At 55.1% G+C, this 15,273-nt stretch overlaps 1 protein-coding gene across 2 annotated transcripts in view; it reads right to left on the reverse strand.

Annotated features, from left to right (window-relative positions):
• Nucleotides 1–15,273, reverse strand: part of BMP7 (bone morphogenetic protein 7) — an 84,657-nt gene that overhangs the window by 38,025 nt on the left and 31,359 nt on the right. For both annotated transcript variants that reach the window (XM_040638497.1, XM_040638496.1), the window contains exon 2: nucleotides 14,568–14,760. In XM_040638497.1, coding sequence (XP_040494431.1) covers nucleotides 14,568–14,760 — 193 coding nt within the window. The remainder of the gene's footprint in view (nucleotides 1–14,567; nucleotides 14,761–15,273) is intronic.

Here is a 15,273-nt window from a genome sequence, read left to right on the forward strand (position 1 = left end):
TTTTTTTTTTTTTAAAGAACCACAGGCTGTCTTAAGATTCTAAACCCAGAGGCATAGACGTCAAGTGAAGCAGGCAGACGACGGTGAAGGGAAGGGAGCCTCGCAGCGGGGTTTGCGGACAGAAACAGGGATCACGGTCGCCAAATTCAAGGTTTTCTGAAACGAAGGTCAGGTCAGAGCACCTCAATGCAGGGTGGGACGGGTGTCTCGGACTTCCCTCCGACCGCAGATCCTTACAAGGAAGAGCGGTGGCCAGAGAGAAGGCTCAGGAAACAGCTCGCCGCACCTCACACCACTGAGGCCGCCGACGGCCCTGCCAGCTGGACACCCCGTCGTATCTTCCGTCGTATTTCGGGGACCCCCCAGAGGCAGATCCTGAGTCAAGGACGTAAACGCAAGTAGCCTGCGAGGTGCCCCCCAGGAACCACCGGACATGAGAGAGAACACGAGGCAGGGATGGAAAATAGCCCAGCAGGACACTGTGAGCATCTGCGGCTCAGACCCTCTGGGCCCCCAGGACACAGCGCGAACGCCGCTCCGCGTGGGGCTTCCCAAGGCGACAGAGGCTGCGGAATTTATGTACCAGTCCCTGACAGCCAGCAATGGAGGGCTGCTCCTGGGGGCCTTGGCTCCTCCGGGGGCTGCAGACATTCCCGGGGTCAGACAAGACCCTCGGGCAGCAGAGGCCAGTGCTGGGCAGAAGCACTGGGTCTGCGGCCACCTCACTGAGGAGGGACGGAGGCTCTGTCCGAGGCCACAGCTGGTGAGGCCAACACGGCAGGAGTCATCCCCCTGAGGTGGGTAGCAGGGGCTGGAGGAGAAACTGCTTCCAAGACTCAGGGCAGGGACACCCACCCAAGACGCCCGTGGCCTTGGTGTCAGCGAGAGGAGACAGTGACGAAGAGGAAGGCGGCAGCTCCCTTTATTGCCCAGGAAGCAAGACTGTGGGGGTCACAGTTCTCCAAGGAATTCAGGGTCCGGAGATGCACCCCAGGCCCCCTGATGGGAAAGGGATCCGAAGCAGGACTCTGTGGGCAAAAGCTTTCCAAGGAGAATCCCCATTTCCTTTCCTTTGACAATAGATTTCTCCAGAGACTCCTGGTTCTGGCTCTTAGTCCTACCCAACTCACAAACCCCCCTGCCCCCCCCCACGCCCTCCACCTGTGGGCCCAATCCCTAAGTCAAAGGTTGAGTGCAAATGCCTAACACACATCGAGGGGAAAAAAGAAGTCTGCTTTTGGACCTAGGCATCCTCTTTAAAGAGTCCCTAATTAGGCCCTAAGGAAGGGTCAGAAAAGGAAATCCTATTCCTTAAAAGGCGCTTATAATCTAGTCTTCACTCAAGAAGCAAAAAAACCATTTGCTCTATGCCAGGCACTGGAGGGATGGTGGCTGAAAGCCCCAAAGGCTACAAGATGCTCCAGGCTGAGGACCTAGTGATCTTGACTCCCAGCTGTCCAGGTTCAAAAGACAGTGAGCGCCCACGATGGGCGATTTGAGCTAGATTTTAAAGTAGGCAGGGTCGTGGGGGCACCTGGCTGCCTCACTCGGGAGCGCACACAGCTCTCGATCTCGGGGTCGTGAGTTTGAGCCCCACACCAGGTGTAGCGATGACTTAAATAAATAAACTTTAAAAAATACAAAGAAATTATAAAACTACAAAGAGTCAGATTAAAAAAAAAATACTAATGAAGTAGATAGGGTTGAGACAGACCAGCAGGAGTGGGGAGAGGGTTAGGCACAGTCTGTGAAAAGCTGCTTGAAGGGCAAGGTCATCAGAAACAAGCAAAGTCTAAGAAACTCATAGGAAGAGGTGCCTCAGGGGACCTGACAAGGAAAAGTCCTGCGGTGTCCCGGATGGGAAACTGCAATAAAAGACAGACAATAAAAGGAGTCTGGATAAATCACTGACCTTAGTCACTGATAATAACGCATCGACATGGGTTCATTTTTTATAGAATGAATTCTACTATTACATTTAAAAAATACACCATAATAATGTCAGATGGTAATGGGGGAAGCTGGGTACAGTGAGTGTGGGAATTCTCTGTACTATCTACTCAATATTTCTATGTCTAAAATCTTCTAAAAAAAAGTCCAATAAAAAGTAAATTATATTTTTTTAAAAAGCAGGTTTTGGGGTGTAGGTGTGGAATTAAACTAGAGTAGACTGGACAGACAGGGAGATGGGGTGAGAAAAGCAGGGGCTGGAAAACAAGATGTTTCCAGAGCAAAGGGGCTTGCAAATGCCAACCTGGCCACACAAGGGGGCACATGTGAATGTGTGTGTGTCTGTGTATATGTCTATGTGTTTTGTGTGTCTGTGTGCATGACTGTGTGTATCTGTGTATGTGCATGTCTGTGCGCGTCTCTGGACGGGTGTGCCTGTGTGCGTCTGTGTGCGTCTGTGAGTGTGTCTGTGAGTGTGTGCAGGTCTGTGTACAGGAGGCAGCTGAGGAATGAGGCTGGAGCTGAACTGTGGAAGGCATGTCCCTGCACTAAAATATTGGGATTTCAAGGTATAGACACAAGGTATTCAAATGAATATAGATATCAACAGATATCCGTACCCAGAGAGCCGGCAGGGCCACCTCCACGGGCATGTCACCTGTGCTGTCACTCACGGTCGCACACACAGAAGGACTCTGTGCACGGTTTCATGCTCTGCCACCACTGTCTTGAAACCTAATACATTTTTAGCAAGTAGACCCACATTTTTTTTTCGCACTGGGTCTCACAAATGATGCGGCCAATCCCAGGTGCTTGTTTTTAACAATTAATAAGAACAGCTACGTCCTGTATGATTCCAACTATAGGACATTCTGGAAAGGCAAAATTAGACGATAAAAAAAACAGGAGTCGTCAGGGTATGGGGGAGGGGAGGGATGAACAGGCGGAGCCCAGAGGATTGTTAGGGCAGTGAACGTATTCAGGATGACATTATAATGGACACAAGTCATTATACATTTATCCACGCCCACAGAATGGACACCAGCAAGAGTGAACCCCAGTGTCAACTAAAGGCGTGGGGAGATGATGACATGTCCATGCGGGCTCATCCATGGTAACAGTGGTCCCGCTCTGGCTGGAGATGTTGACAATGGGAGACGCGGTACATGTGTGGGGCCATGGCGTATAAGAGGAAACCTCTGTACCTTCTCCTCAGTTTTGCAGTAAACCTAAAGTTTCTCTAAAATAAGATTTAAAAAAAATAAAAAGAATACACATGAAGACTTCTAGTCTCGACACCTGAACTGTCGGGATTAGAAATGAGAATCTGTTTCTCTCTCTCTCTTTTTTTTAAAGATTTATTTATTTTAGAGAAAGAGTGAGAGTGAGTGGGGGGAGGGGCAGAGGGAGCGAGAGAATCCTGAAGCAGACTCCCTGCTGAGCACAGAGCCCAACAGAGGGCTCGATCCCAGGACCCTGAGATCATGACCTGAGCAGCAGTCAAGAGTCAGCCGCTTAACCGACTGAGCCACGCAGGCGCCCCTCCGGGCTTCTCTTGGAACCTGCTCCCACGTGGTGCTGATGACACCTTGGTTTGGGCCGCACCATCCCAGACCATGGGACCAATAGAACCCCGTAAGCAGATGCATGGCAGGTGCTAAGTGGTGTTTTCGGGGGTGGACAGCCGATGCGAGAGGAGCAGGAAGGTAGGAAGGAGACAGGGGTGGTGACGAAGTTCCTATTCGGAGCACGCGTCAGATCCACAGCACCCCGAGGCCTGTCCAGAACCCCGGCATCTCAGACCCTCCCATGTGGCTCCACAGCGCCCAGGAGCTTCCCTCCCAGATGTCAGCACCCACTTCACCCAGCATCCAGGGTGGAAAGGCCTGGGGACTGACATCCCTCTCCTCCACTCCAGTGCTTCTCCCTCAGGGGCCGTGCTGCCCTCAGGGGACATGTGACAGCAACTGGAGATGTTTTGGGGTGTTGACACTTGGCGGTGACATCTCACGGGTAGAGACCAGGGATGCTGCTGAATGCCCTGCAGGGCCCGGGATGGCCCAGCTCACACGGTGATCCGCGGTGACGTCACGGCATCAGTCTTGCCAAGCCTGAGAAACCCAGCCTTCAACCCTACTGATGGAGATGGCGGCATAAATACTTCAGCCCCTTGTGCCCTGACTGGGGGCGGGGGGTGCGACTCTGTCCCCAAAGCCCCTGCAGGAGGAGGGAGCCAAAGTCATCCTACCAAGACTCTAGGTGGCCTGGCTGCCTGCCTTTGCCCACCCACTTCCTGGTGCTCCTTCCTTTGCTGGAAACGTTTTCTTTCTTTTTTTTTTTTTTTTAAAGATTTTATTTATTTATTTGACAGAGATAGAGACAGGCAGCGAGAGAGGGAACACAAGCAGGGGGAGTGGGAGAGGAAGAAGCAGGCTCATAGCAGAAGAGCCTGATGTGGGGCTCGATCCCAGATCGCCGGGATCACGCCCTGAGCCGAAGGCAGACGCTTAACCGCTGTGCCACCCAGGCGCCCCTGGAAACGTTTTCTAATTACTCACTTGCACACATCACCCTCGTCTTGAAGTGAGCGTCCAGGAAACCTGACCTGAGACCAGTGGCCAGCGGGCGTCACTCCACAGCAACTCACTCAGCCAGCAGTGGCTGTCTCACCACCTGGAGCCCTGCTGAGAATCAGGCAGGAGGGAGTGCCGCGATCCATTAGTAATGCCTGCCCTGGATCCCGGAGGGGGAATGCCGGCCGGGTGTCGGCTTTCCGGGGGGGGTGCTGGGAGAAGAAAATGGTGCTGACAGCCTGGCAAGTAGACAAAGGAAGGAAGAACCAGTGTTTGCAAGAGCCTTGAGCATTTGCCCAGACGCCTCCTTCCACCATGAACTTGAAACAGCCGAGGACTTCCACAGACACAGTTGATTCCTTTCAAACATCATCTTCCTGGTAAGCCTGCCTTCCCCATCCTCACTGAGTTCATATTTGAGCAGGCCCTTTTCTTCCCAGCTATAGATGACCACTCATGACCAAAATGAAAAATATTAATTCTCTTTGTCTCCTGCCAAAAAGGCTAAAGCAATTACAGGCGCTGATATGAAACACAGATGTTAATACGTTTGGAAAAACAGGCTCCTATAGGCGAGCAGAGGTCCAAGTATGAAGTGCTTTTGGAATTAAAGTGCCAGATCAAGTTATACAGACAGCCCCCAATGCGAAAGCCATTCTCCCGACATCCATTCCAATGTAGGAAACCCAGGGCCACGGCACACACGCTGACATTTCCCCTATTTGCAGACGAGAACCAATCCACCCTTGGGTACCCACTGGCACACAGCTCTAAATAATATAATTATAATCATCACAGGGAACCTTCCCTAAGATCGAAAAGTATTATAATTACAGGCAATTTTCACTTTTTTGGAAATTGGGCTCCAATGCTGAAGAAAGATTGCAAACAAGGCCTTCTCAAGTTTCAGTTCTGAAAGAGAGAACACGCTGGAAGGTTTGCGGGGACGGACCAGTCCGAGGCTGGAGTTGCTGGGAGGAGCTGGGAGAGTGCGAGGCCGGACTGGGCCTCCTTGGGCAGCACTCACTCAGACAACAGGGCTGTCCCTTGTGTCTTCGTGCCAGGCCCTGCCTCGGAGCTGGGGACACCTGTAGGCAGGAGGCAGCCATGGTCCCATGATTCAGGAACCCATGTCCTAGGAGAAGGCCAGACACACTTTCCTCCACTCACACAGACAGGTTTTACTGAGCGCCTGCTGTGTGCCAGGCTCCAGGTACAAAGAATAGGACAATGGGGGGTGCCTGGGTGGCTTAGCTGTTAAGCGTCTGCCTTCGGCTCAGGTCATGATCCCAGGGTCCTGGGATCAAGCCCCATATCGGGCTCCCTGCTTGGCAGGAAGCCTGTTTCTCCCTTTCACACTCCCCTTGCTTGTGTTCCCTCTCTCGCTGTCTCTCTCTGTCAAATAAATAAATAAAATCTTAAAAAAAAAAAAAAAAAGAATAGGACAGTGGGCAAAATACAGCCAACTCCCGCCCTCACAAAGCACCTCTCCCTGCTCTGTGGCTGGGCAACTGTCATGGTCTCTGCAGTTCCCACTCAGATCTTCAGGGAGGCTCAACCAGGGTCCCTGACCCACCCAGCTTCCAAGTAGTGGAACAGGATGGATCCAGGTGTCTCCAAAGCCCCTGCTTCCCCTTTACATGACGCAGGATTGTGGAATAGGCTGGACCGGTCTTTTGTCTTCTCTGCCTCAGTTTCCTTTCCCCCACTATTACCCGATTCCTAGGATTGGCATGAAGGGAAAGGAAGATGTGTATCTGCCAGCCAAGGAAGAAAAACAGATGGGACTGGAGACAGATACAAGTGTCCTTTCCTTAATCTCTAACCTGGTGTGGTACCTCAGTTTCCCTGTCTGTGAAATGAGGTGGGTGGTGGTACCTCCCTTGGCGGAGCTGTGATGGGAAGGACTACAGACTGCTGCATGGTAAGTACTCAAGGCAACTGGCTCTGTCACCATGGCTGTTGGAGAAGTCCTGTCTCTTCCCTCCGTTCAGAGAGGTGTCTTCCAGAAGGGGAGGGCAAAGGTCACGCACTGTGCAATGGAAGGCATCAGCCAAATGGATGCAGATGGACAAGCAGCAGCCCTTACTCGCAGGCAGGTCTGCAAGGAGACCATTTCATGGGGACATATGCTCACCTTGACCTTAGCAATCAGGCGTGAAACCCACCCGGAGGGATCAGAAGGGGGCAGGGGTGGAGGAGTGCCCCTTGGTGGAATCATTCATGTCCCCTCGCAGAAAGACGGCTGGACCTGTCCACTCACCTCGGGAACCCTGCTTGCCACTCAGCTGCACAGTGCACAGCCCTCGAGCCCCTGGGAGGGGAGCAGGACAGAAGTCTGCACCCCCATGGAACGGATGAAGAGACTCATGCAAGGTCCCTCAGATACTCAAAGGAACAAGAAGGACAGGGAGCAAGTCCACTCTGGGCAACTTCAAAAAATATCAGTGTCATGGTGACACCAGGACCAATTACATCAGCATTCGACAGGTGGGAACCCAGCACTCCAACTGTTACTTATTACCTGGTTTTGCATTCCACCTCTAGCGTGTGACCTCAGGAGGGCCATCTGACCACTCTGTGTGCCCCATTGGTCCCGTCCACAAAACGGGAGAATATGGACTTCTTGAGATCATCGCGAAGAGTAAGGGAGGATGCGGGCAGTAGCTTGCTAAGCACTGACCTGGTCAGTCGCAGGCACGGAACCTGTCGTCATTGATTCCCCACCAACCCTACTCTCCTCACAAACCCAGGCTTGGGATGAATTATGGAAGGAAACAAAAGCACAAAGATCAGAAAGACCACCAAGGCCCACCAGCCAGCCTCAGCCTGCAGGATCGGAAGCCAATGGCGCTAATTGGACTGGACACAACAACCTGTCCCAACAGGCTGTCCCCAGGGGGAACCAAGAGGCATCAGGGGCCTCTGTTCCTGCCCAAGCAGCTCCGAGCTGGGACTTGACAAAGGCGCTTAGGAAACGTGCCAACGTGTCCTTGACCAGGCTGCCCCGGGCATGCTCTCCCCTGACCTTCCAGAACATCCGGTGGTGCCCAGGCAGCCAGCTGCTCCTTCCCTGCCCTTTGAAAAGGCTACTAGGGAGCTGAATCGGCCCCTCCTGAGGAAGCAGCTCCAAACCAGAGCTCCCGCCCTGGGGCTGAGGTGTAGTGGCGAGACGTGTAAGCCAGGAGACGGGGAACCAGGCACGTAGGCCTTCAGGAGCAGCAGAAAGGCTCCCGGAAGCTTCCGGAAGCCTCTGGAGCCAGAGCCCGAGGGGATCCCCACCCTCAGCCAGCCCCTTCCCTGTGCCGCTGAGACTGTCAGGCAGGGTCTGGACCATACTTTGGGCTCAGTCCTGTGGAGAAAAACAGTCATCTCTGAGAAACCAGGCTAAAGGGAACATGGGAGTCTGTCCCCTTCGGTCTCTCAGTCATATAAGATGGCTCGCAGATGAGAGAGAAGAGAGCTCCTGGTCACCTGTCCACAGCCTGCAAGCTATACAAAAATACCCAGCCCCACCCCCAGACTCTGACGTATCGGGAGTTAAAAATGCCCCCCGGCCCCACCCCGGGTGATTCTAACCCACAGCCGAGGGTGAGAACCAGGGCTTGGGAATCACAATCACCGTTTGAGCCCCAACGGAGAAGCACCATGGTGCTGCCTTGGCCCGAGGACGTGGGCCCTGGGATCCCAGACACCCTAGTTCAAGTCCCAGCTCTGCCACTTTCTAGCTGCGTGACCTCAGGTAAGTTACTTCCTCTCCCTGAGCCAGTCTCTGCACCTGGAAAATGGGGATACCAAGTTTTCCAAGGATCATTTCCAAGGCACATAAGGAAGCGGAAGTGCCCGGTACACATTCACATCCAGAAAGCACCAGATGACAAGCCTAGAGCAGAGGGTGGGGATAGGCTCTGGTGTGTGACCGTGTCCCTCTGCCCAGACATGCTCACAGTGATTAAAGTCAGAAAAAAGTCACACTTGCTACCAAGTCCTTAACCTTTACTTAGCATGAGGGAGACTGGGGAAGGGTCCAGCGACCTGCGCCCTGGAGCCATCAATGCTCTCCCACTAAGACCATCTCTGCACCCAGCACCCACGCACCCTCTCCCCCGTTTCCCTGGATGGAAGTCAGGAGGGCATCCCCTGGGAGCCTGTCAGAAATGCAGCAGCTCAGCCCCCCGCCCAGAAGGTAGACTCTACTGCCTTTTCACCAGACCCCTAGGAACCGTAAGGACAAGGGAGCTGCTGGGCTTCCTTCTCGAGAGGAAGACGTCAGAGCTGTGGCAGGGGTCAATGTTCCGGGAGAGTTGAGGACACTGCGGAGGAGACCCAGGACGTCCCCTCCATGAAAGGAGCTGGGAGCATTGGGGGGTCCCGGGGAGGGCCACAGGGGCTGACAGAGCCGCCCTCGGCAACAAAGGGGCACATGCTTGCCTCCTTCCTCTCCTCGCCTGCCGGCTGCCTTGGCAAACAGCCCCTCGGCCCCCAATTCCAGCCTGTCATGGGGACAGCTCCTTCTTCCTCAGTGACTCAGGCTGCGGCTGAGCCAACCTTGGCCCCGGAGAACCACTCTGAGGTCACCCTCCTGGCAACCAAAGTCCCTGAGACTGACCGAGGGACCTTTTTCATCCAGCTGCCAGCACCATCTAGACCTTGAGCAGGTTCTGCTGGGCTAGGGGGCCTGTGGCTCCCCCCACCCCAGGGATAACTCACAGAGCACCTGGGTCCCCCACAGACGGGGCAGCCCTGGGGGAGCAAGCTTGGAACCTGCAGTGGGAGGGCGAGGACGGAAAATGCCCAGTCCAGTCTCCATGAATGAATGTGGTTAACTAACGCGATCCCCTGTAAAGCCAGGCCCCAGCCAGTCCAGCCTGAGTCGTGGGGTTCAGCGAAGGAGGGAAGGCTCTGATCCCTTGTCCCCCCAGCTCCACTCCCAGCAAGGCCACTGAAGCCAAGGCCCCCAGCCCTAGACCTGCCTCACAGCCCCACTTGTCCCACAGCCCGCCAAGGGCAGCTCCGGCGGCCTCTCCAGCTGTCTGGGGCCACGCTGCGAGCAGGGCCCAAGGGCTGTGGAAGGCCTCCAGCTCGGCTCATTATCGGAATTTAATCTGGATTCCGAGAGATCAAGAGGCCTTGGTGGAAAGTGGCTGCCACAAGGGGAGAGATGCTGAGATAGCCAGCTAATCCCCTGCACCCCAGGGCTTCCTGGAGCTCAGGCAGAGGCTCGCCCGAGAGCCAGATGTCCCAGCTCCACACAGCTGGGTGGCTGGCAGCAGCAAGACCCCAGACCCCTCAGCAGAGGGAGCAGGCTGGCCACACAGCTGGGTGGCAGGGACAGGATCTGGGCTCCTCTGGGGATCAGATCAGCGGCAGGCCTTCAGCCTGAAGATGATGAGTGTCCCCTCCCCCGCTCCCAGAGTTGGGGAAATGCAAACAAGGGCCCCACCTCCACACAAGCTTAGGCCTTCATCCCATTGGAGACTGCAAAATGAGACATTCAGCAGCTATGGGGGGAAAGCACGGCTGCAGCCCAAACCTGGAGCCCCCCACCCCCATCTTCCTTTAAAGGTCTCTGCATTCCCTGTGATGATAATGATCATGGTGAAAAAGGTGGTGGTGGGGATGATGGTGGCAGTGATGGTGGTGATGGTGTTGATGGTGTTAATGGTGTTGATGGTGGTGGTGATGATGGTGGGGATGATGGTGGTGGGGATGATGGTGGTGATGGTGTTGATGGTGTTAATGGTGTTGATGGTGGTGGTGATGATGGTGGTGATGATGGTGGTGGGGATGATGGTGGTGGTGATGACGGTGATGGTGGTGGTGGTGGTGATGGTGGTGGTGATGGTGATGATGATGGTGGTGGTGATGGTGATGACGATGGTGGTGCTGATGGTGGTGCTGATGATGGTGATGATGATGGTGGTGGTGATGGTGGTGGTGGTGATGGTGGTGATGGTGATGATGCAGGTGATGGCAGTGATGGTGTTAGTGGTGTTGATGGTGGTCATGGTGGTGGTGATGGTGGTGATAACAGTGAACCTTTACTGAGCACTTACTATGTGCTAAGTAAGTATATTAACCCACTCTATCCTCACCACAGCCCCGGGAGGTAGATGCAATTATTACCCCCATTGCACAGAGGAGGAACCTGAGGCTCCAAGGTCACTCACTGCTTCCCAAGGCCACGCTGGTATGCAGTGTCAGGATTTGAATCCACACTCTTAATAGCCGGGTTATCCCACCTGGGGAATTACACAATAGAATCACTTTGCTTCTGGATTAAAAAACAAAACAACCCACCCAGAAAAAAATATATAAATAATTAAAAATTTTTTTTGACCTTTTAACTTCTGGAGAATGAAGGCCTTGCCTCCTTTCAAGGACAGAAAGGAAAGTTAGAAATCTAAAGACAGCAGCCCCTTCCTCTCCCTCCACTCCCTGCCTCTTTCATACACTGTCACCTCTCTGCCTGCATGTGAGCTCCTGGAGGGCAGAGCTGTGGGTCTGGTTACTTCCGCCGGTGCCCGGCACACAGAGGGACTCAGACATTTGCTAACAAGGGACCTGGTCTCCCGGCAAGCTAAATGCCCCCAGGGTCAGGAAGGCTCGCAGCCCCAGAGATGGCCTGTGGCCAAGCTGCTTCCTGGGGACAACCTATTATGCCCACCCTTGCCACCTGCCAGAGAGCCGCAGACAGCTGTCCTGCCCATCCCTCTTCCAACCACAGTGACTCAGGCCTTCTCGCCTCCCTGAGGGCCTCCAGATCCACCCCATGGAGCTAAGACAGGGTCGGGGAGGCAGCAGCCTCAAACCGTGACGGGACACGTGCCCACAATGCCAGCAGGCTGACACAGGCAGAAAGACAAGCAGCTGCTGGCAGCCTGGGGGGAAGCCCAGGCTCGTGTTTCATTAAGCAAGGACCAAGTGGCTCACCCAGTCTGGGTATCATCACGTCCCTCTGTCCTCCCTACGACCCATGCTTGTCCCCGCCTTAGGACCACGGCCTTTGCCGTTCTCCTGCCACTCGCCCCGTCCCAGCCCACGCCCCACTGCCAGATCCTTCTTGTCATTCAAACACCCCCAGCTCAACATGGCCATCCATGACCACTCTATTGCTTTATGAGGCCAGCTAGCCTGTTTCCTGGCTTCCTGGTTTCCTGCTCATCTTCTTCAGCCCCTGATATGGGTTGGAGTGTGTCCCCTAAAAAGATATGCTCAAGTCCCACCCCCGGTACCTGTGAGTGGGACCTTACTTGGAAAGAGGGTCTCTGCAGATTAACTTCATTAGCTAAGTAAGATGAGGTCACCCTAGAGCAGGGAGGGCCCCTAGGTTGAGATGACAGGTTTCCTTCTAAGAAGAGAGAGGAGCACAGGAGGAGGTCCCATGAAGACGCAGAGCCACGTGGCAACAGAACAAGAGAGTGGACGGACAGATTAGCTGGAAGCCAAGAGCGCCGACAACGGACAGACACCCCCGGAAGCTGGAAAAGGCAGGAAGGACCCCCGCTCCCACCCCACCACGGTTTCAGAGGCAGCGCTGCCCAGATGACACCTTGACTCTGACCTCCGAGCCTCCAGAACTGTATGAGAGCACATTTCTACTGTTTTAAGCCACACATCTCGCGGTACTTTGCAAAGCCCAGAAAGCCAGCCCTCTCCTCAGCCACCATGTCAGATGAAGCCCCTGTCCCCACAGTCCAGTTCCAAAGCCTGGCCTGTGGGTGCTCAGGGGGGTGGGATAAACTCATCGCCGGGCTCACACGTCTCTCTCCAAACGCAGTGGCCTCGGACTCCCACAAAGGAGGGCCCGTGCCTGTCACACCAGGCTTGCCGGTCTCAGTCTCGTCTCGGGGCTCTGCCCAGTGCAGGGACCAGTGGGTGGCGACATCCCAGCCAACCCTGGGGACACTGCAGTGGCAGGGGCAGGCAAACGCATGCCTACCTGGGAACGCAGGAAACTCAGAAAGAGCCGCACCGGTGACACCAGCCAACCCTTGCATTCTCTTCAGCCAAACCCACTCGGAGCGGCCACATTCCTGAGGTGAAGCCTCTTGCCCCGAGACTTCTGAGGCAGGTGTGGGGAGCCTGCCAGGAGGGGTGCGGAGGGAACAGGGCTCGGCATGTGCACAAGTGGGCCGATGGAGTGCTATTGACGGATTGCCTCTGGGTACCTGCCTGGCCTCCTACGAATCAGCCTTCAGGAGAAAAGTCGAACAAAATATGTTCGGGAGTCCTGGGGGATCTGTCAGAGTCCAGAGCAAACGCGTGTCACACCCCCAAAATGAACTCGATGCTTCTTCCTATAATCGGGTCTAGGGGGCAGGGCACAGATGCCGGGGTTCACTGGGGCACTGGAGTGCCTATAGTAGGATTAGGAGGTGACTGCCAAGACTGCGTGCCATGTCCCCCACACCACACCCTCCTTCCCGGTACCCTTGCCTCTGGGAGGGTCTGCCGGCCTCTCTATAAGGTGAGTAGGGCCGTGCATGCAAGGGGGGCTCTAAAGTGCAAATGCAGTCAGCACTAAGATACCATCTGTCGCCCATCAGACTGACAAAGACCAAAACAGTTTGATCAGAGATGTTGTGAGCACATGGGAAATCAGCCTTCCCTTAGGTTGTTGGTATAAACTGACACAACCTCCAAGAACAGCCGTCCAGCAAAATCGATCAGTTACCGACTCGCGCTCCCTCGGACCCCACAATTCTATTTCCAGAGTTGTATCTGATAGACACGCGGCAGTGTGCAACAACGACGTGTCACCCGCCTGGAACACAGAAACGTGGAGAACCCAGCAGGGCGGAGAGCCTCAAGGAATGGGGAGCAGAGGCTGCCTGGGGCATGGGCCCCTGGGCTCAGAGCCGCAGGGAGCCTGCCCGCTCACTGTAGCTGCTTTCTCCTGTGAACGTGACAACATGAGTTGTCTTACCGATGCAAAAATCTCTTTCCGAAAGAAATACTTTTTGTACGCCCAGGGCTCACGTCCTAAGTTGGCCACTTTCTCCCTGGGTGGTGGCAGGCAGATGACACATCCTTTGCTTTCAGCTCGTAACTCTCCCCGGAACTCTCCCAGTGTCCCAGGAGTGGCCACCTCACAGGGCTACCGTGAGCACAGAACCAGGCAACAAATGCAAAACGGTGGAAACCCCAGAAAGGGAGGCTTGGTTTTCTCGGTGTTTAAAATGACCACCAGGACTTGGTGGAGCTCGTGTAGGAGGTGGTGACAGCTTCTCTGTCCCCAGGGTGGTAACGGGTCCCTGTTCCTGCCGCAAACGCTGGGACGGTCCATCAGGAGGCGCCCACAGCACCTTCCCGCCACCAGTCACTGAGGAATGGCATCCAGCGATGCCAGGAGTTGGCCAGCCTGAGCCAGCCCATGAGCCAGCCCCTGGGCAGCCCCTGGGCAGCACAGAGGTCACAGTCACCTCTGGAAGGCACCGTGTGCTCGCTCGATTGCTCTGGACCATCTCTGAGCCTCCTGAGCTCTCAAGAGACCTCGAAAGGATCTCATGACAGTCAAATCTTTCGACATAAGATCTGGGTTCCCAACCTCGTGATTCTTAGAAGGCTGAGTTCTTTCTCTGCCTGTTTATTTCTGGGTTGGGGTTTCCATCCCATTTTATTACAAATGGCCGCCTTCACCGGTTGCCTGATGTCATTGCTGGGTTTCACAGCGAGCAACGGGAGATAGGTACACCCTCAAAAAATGTTTCTTCCTCTTCCCTATCCCCATCCCCTCTGGGCCCCTGAGCACACGCCTGACCCAGACCACCCACAAACACCCATATGGGCACACCTGGCCGTCCCCCCTCCTAACTCCGTTTGCTGATGGGGAGAGTTTTAAGAAATAGCAACACACACCATAAACTTCCTTAAAAAAAAAGAGGTGCAGTGTAGAGCCTGGCACGGGGTTAGCGGCCCCCGACGGAAGCGGCCCCGCCCCGCCCCTGCCCCAGGCCCACCCCGCGCTCTGGCCACCGCCCCCGGCTCCTTTGCAGCTGCAGGCAGCTCAGCACCCTCCCAGGCACCTGTCCCAGCACCCACCTGGCCAAGTGCTCCTGCAGCACCTGGTAAACGCTGATCCGGAATGTCTCGTTGTCGAAGCGCTCCCGGATGTAGTCCTTGTAGATCCGGAACTCGGCTGCGGTCACGGCTTCCCCTTCCGGGATCTTGGACAGATCAAACCGGAACTCGCGATGGTGGTAGCGCGGGTGGAAGAACTCTTTGTCGTGCTCCACTGGAGAGGGAAGAAAGCACACACCCGCAGGAGCGCTCATCAGTCACCGGCTTGCACTGTCCCGGCGCAGAGTCCGAGCACGCCCGCGGCCAGAGACCCCCGTGCTAACTGCCCCGAGAGGCACAGCCGCGGGCCGTGTGGTCACCTTGAACAACGACAGCAGTAACTCTGCATCAACCCGCTGGGAAGAGTGGGGCACTGACCCAGCTGTCCCAGAGGCCCTGGACAGACTGCGGTTCATGGGCGCTCAGGCCTGGGTTCAAATCCAAGGTCAGCCATGAACTCACTAGCAGGCCTGCACCAGGTACCAGGTAATCTATCTGGACCTCCCTTTCCTCATCTAAAAATGGGGATAGTATTCCTGCATGGGTTGTTGGGAGAGCTGAGTAACCTAACAGCAGCAGCTTAGCCTCTGGGAGGGCTCAACAACGGCGAGCTGTTAGGAGTGTAGACAGACCTCACTCTGCCTGTCACAGGGTCCCTGAGGCCCGGTGGTGTTCAGCCCTGTCTGCA

This window comes from Ursus maritimus, unplaced genomic scaffold, assembly GCF_017311325.1.
Source record: "Ursus maritimus isolate PB19 unplaced genomic scaffold, ASM1731132v1 scaffold_22, whole genome shotgun sequence".
NCBI classification, from domain to species: Eukaryota; Metazoa; Chordata; class Mammalia; order Carnivora; family Ursidae; genus Ursus; species Ursus maritimus.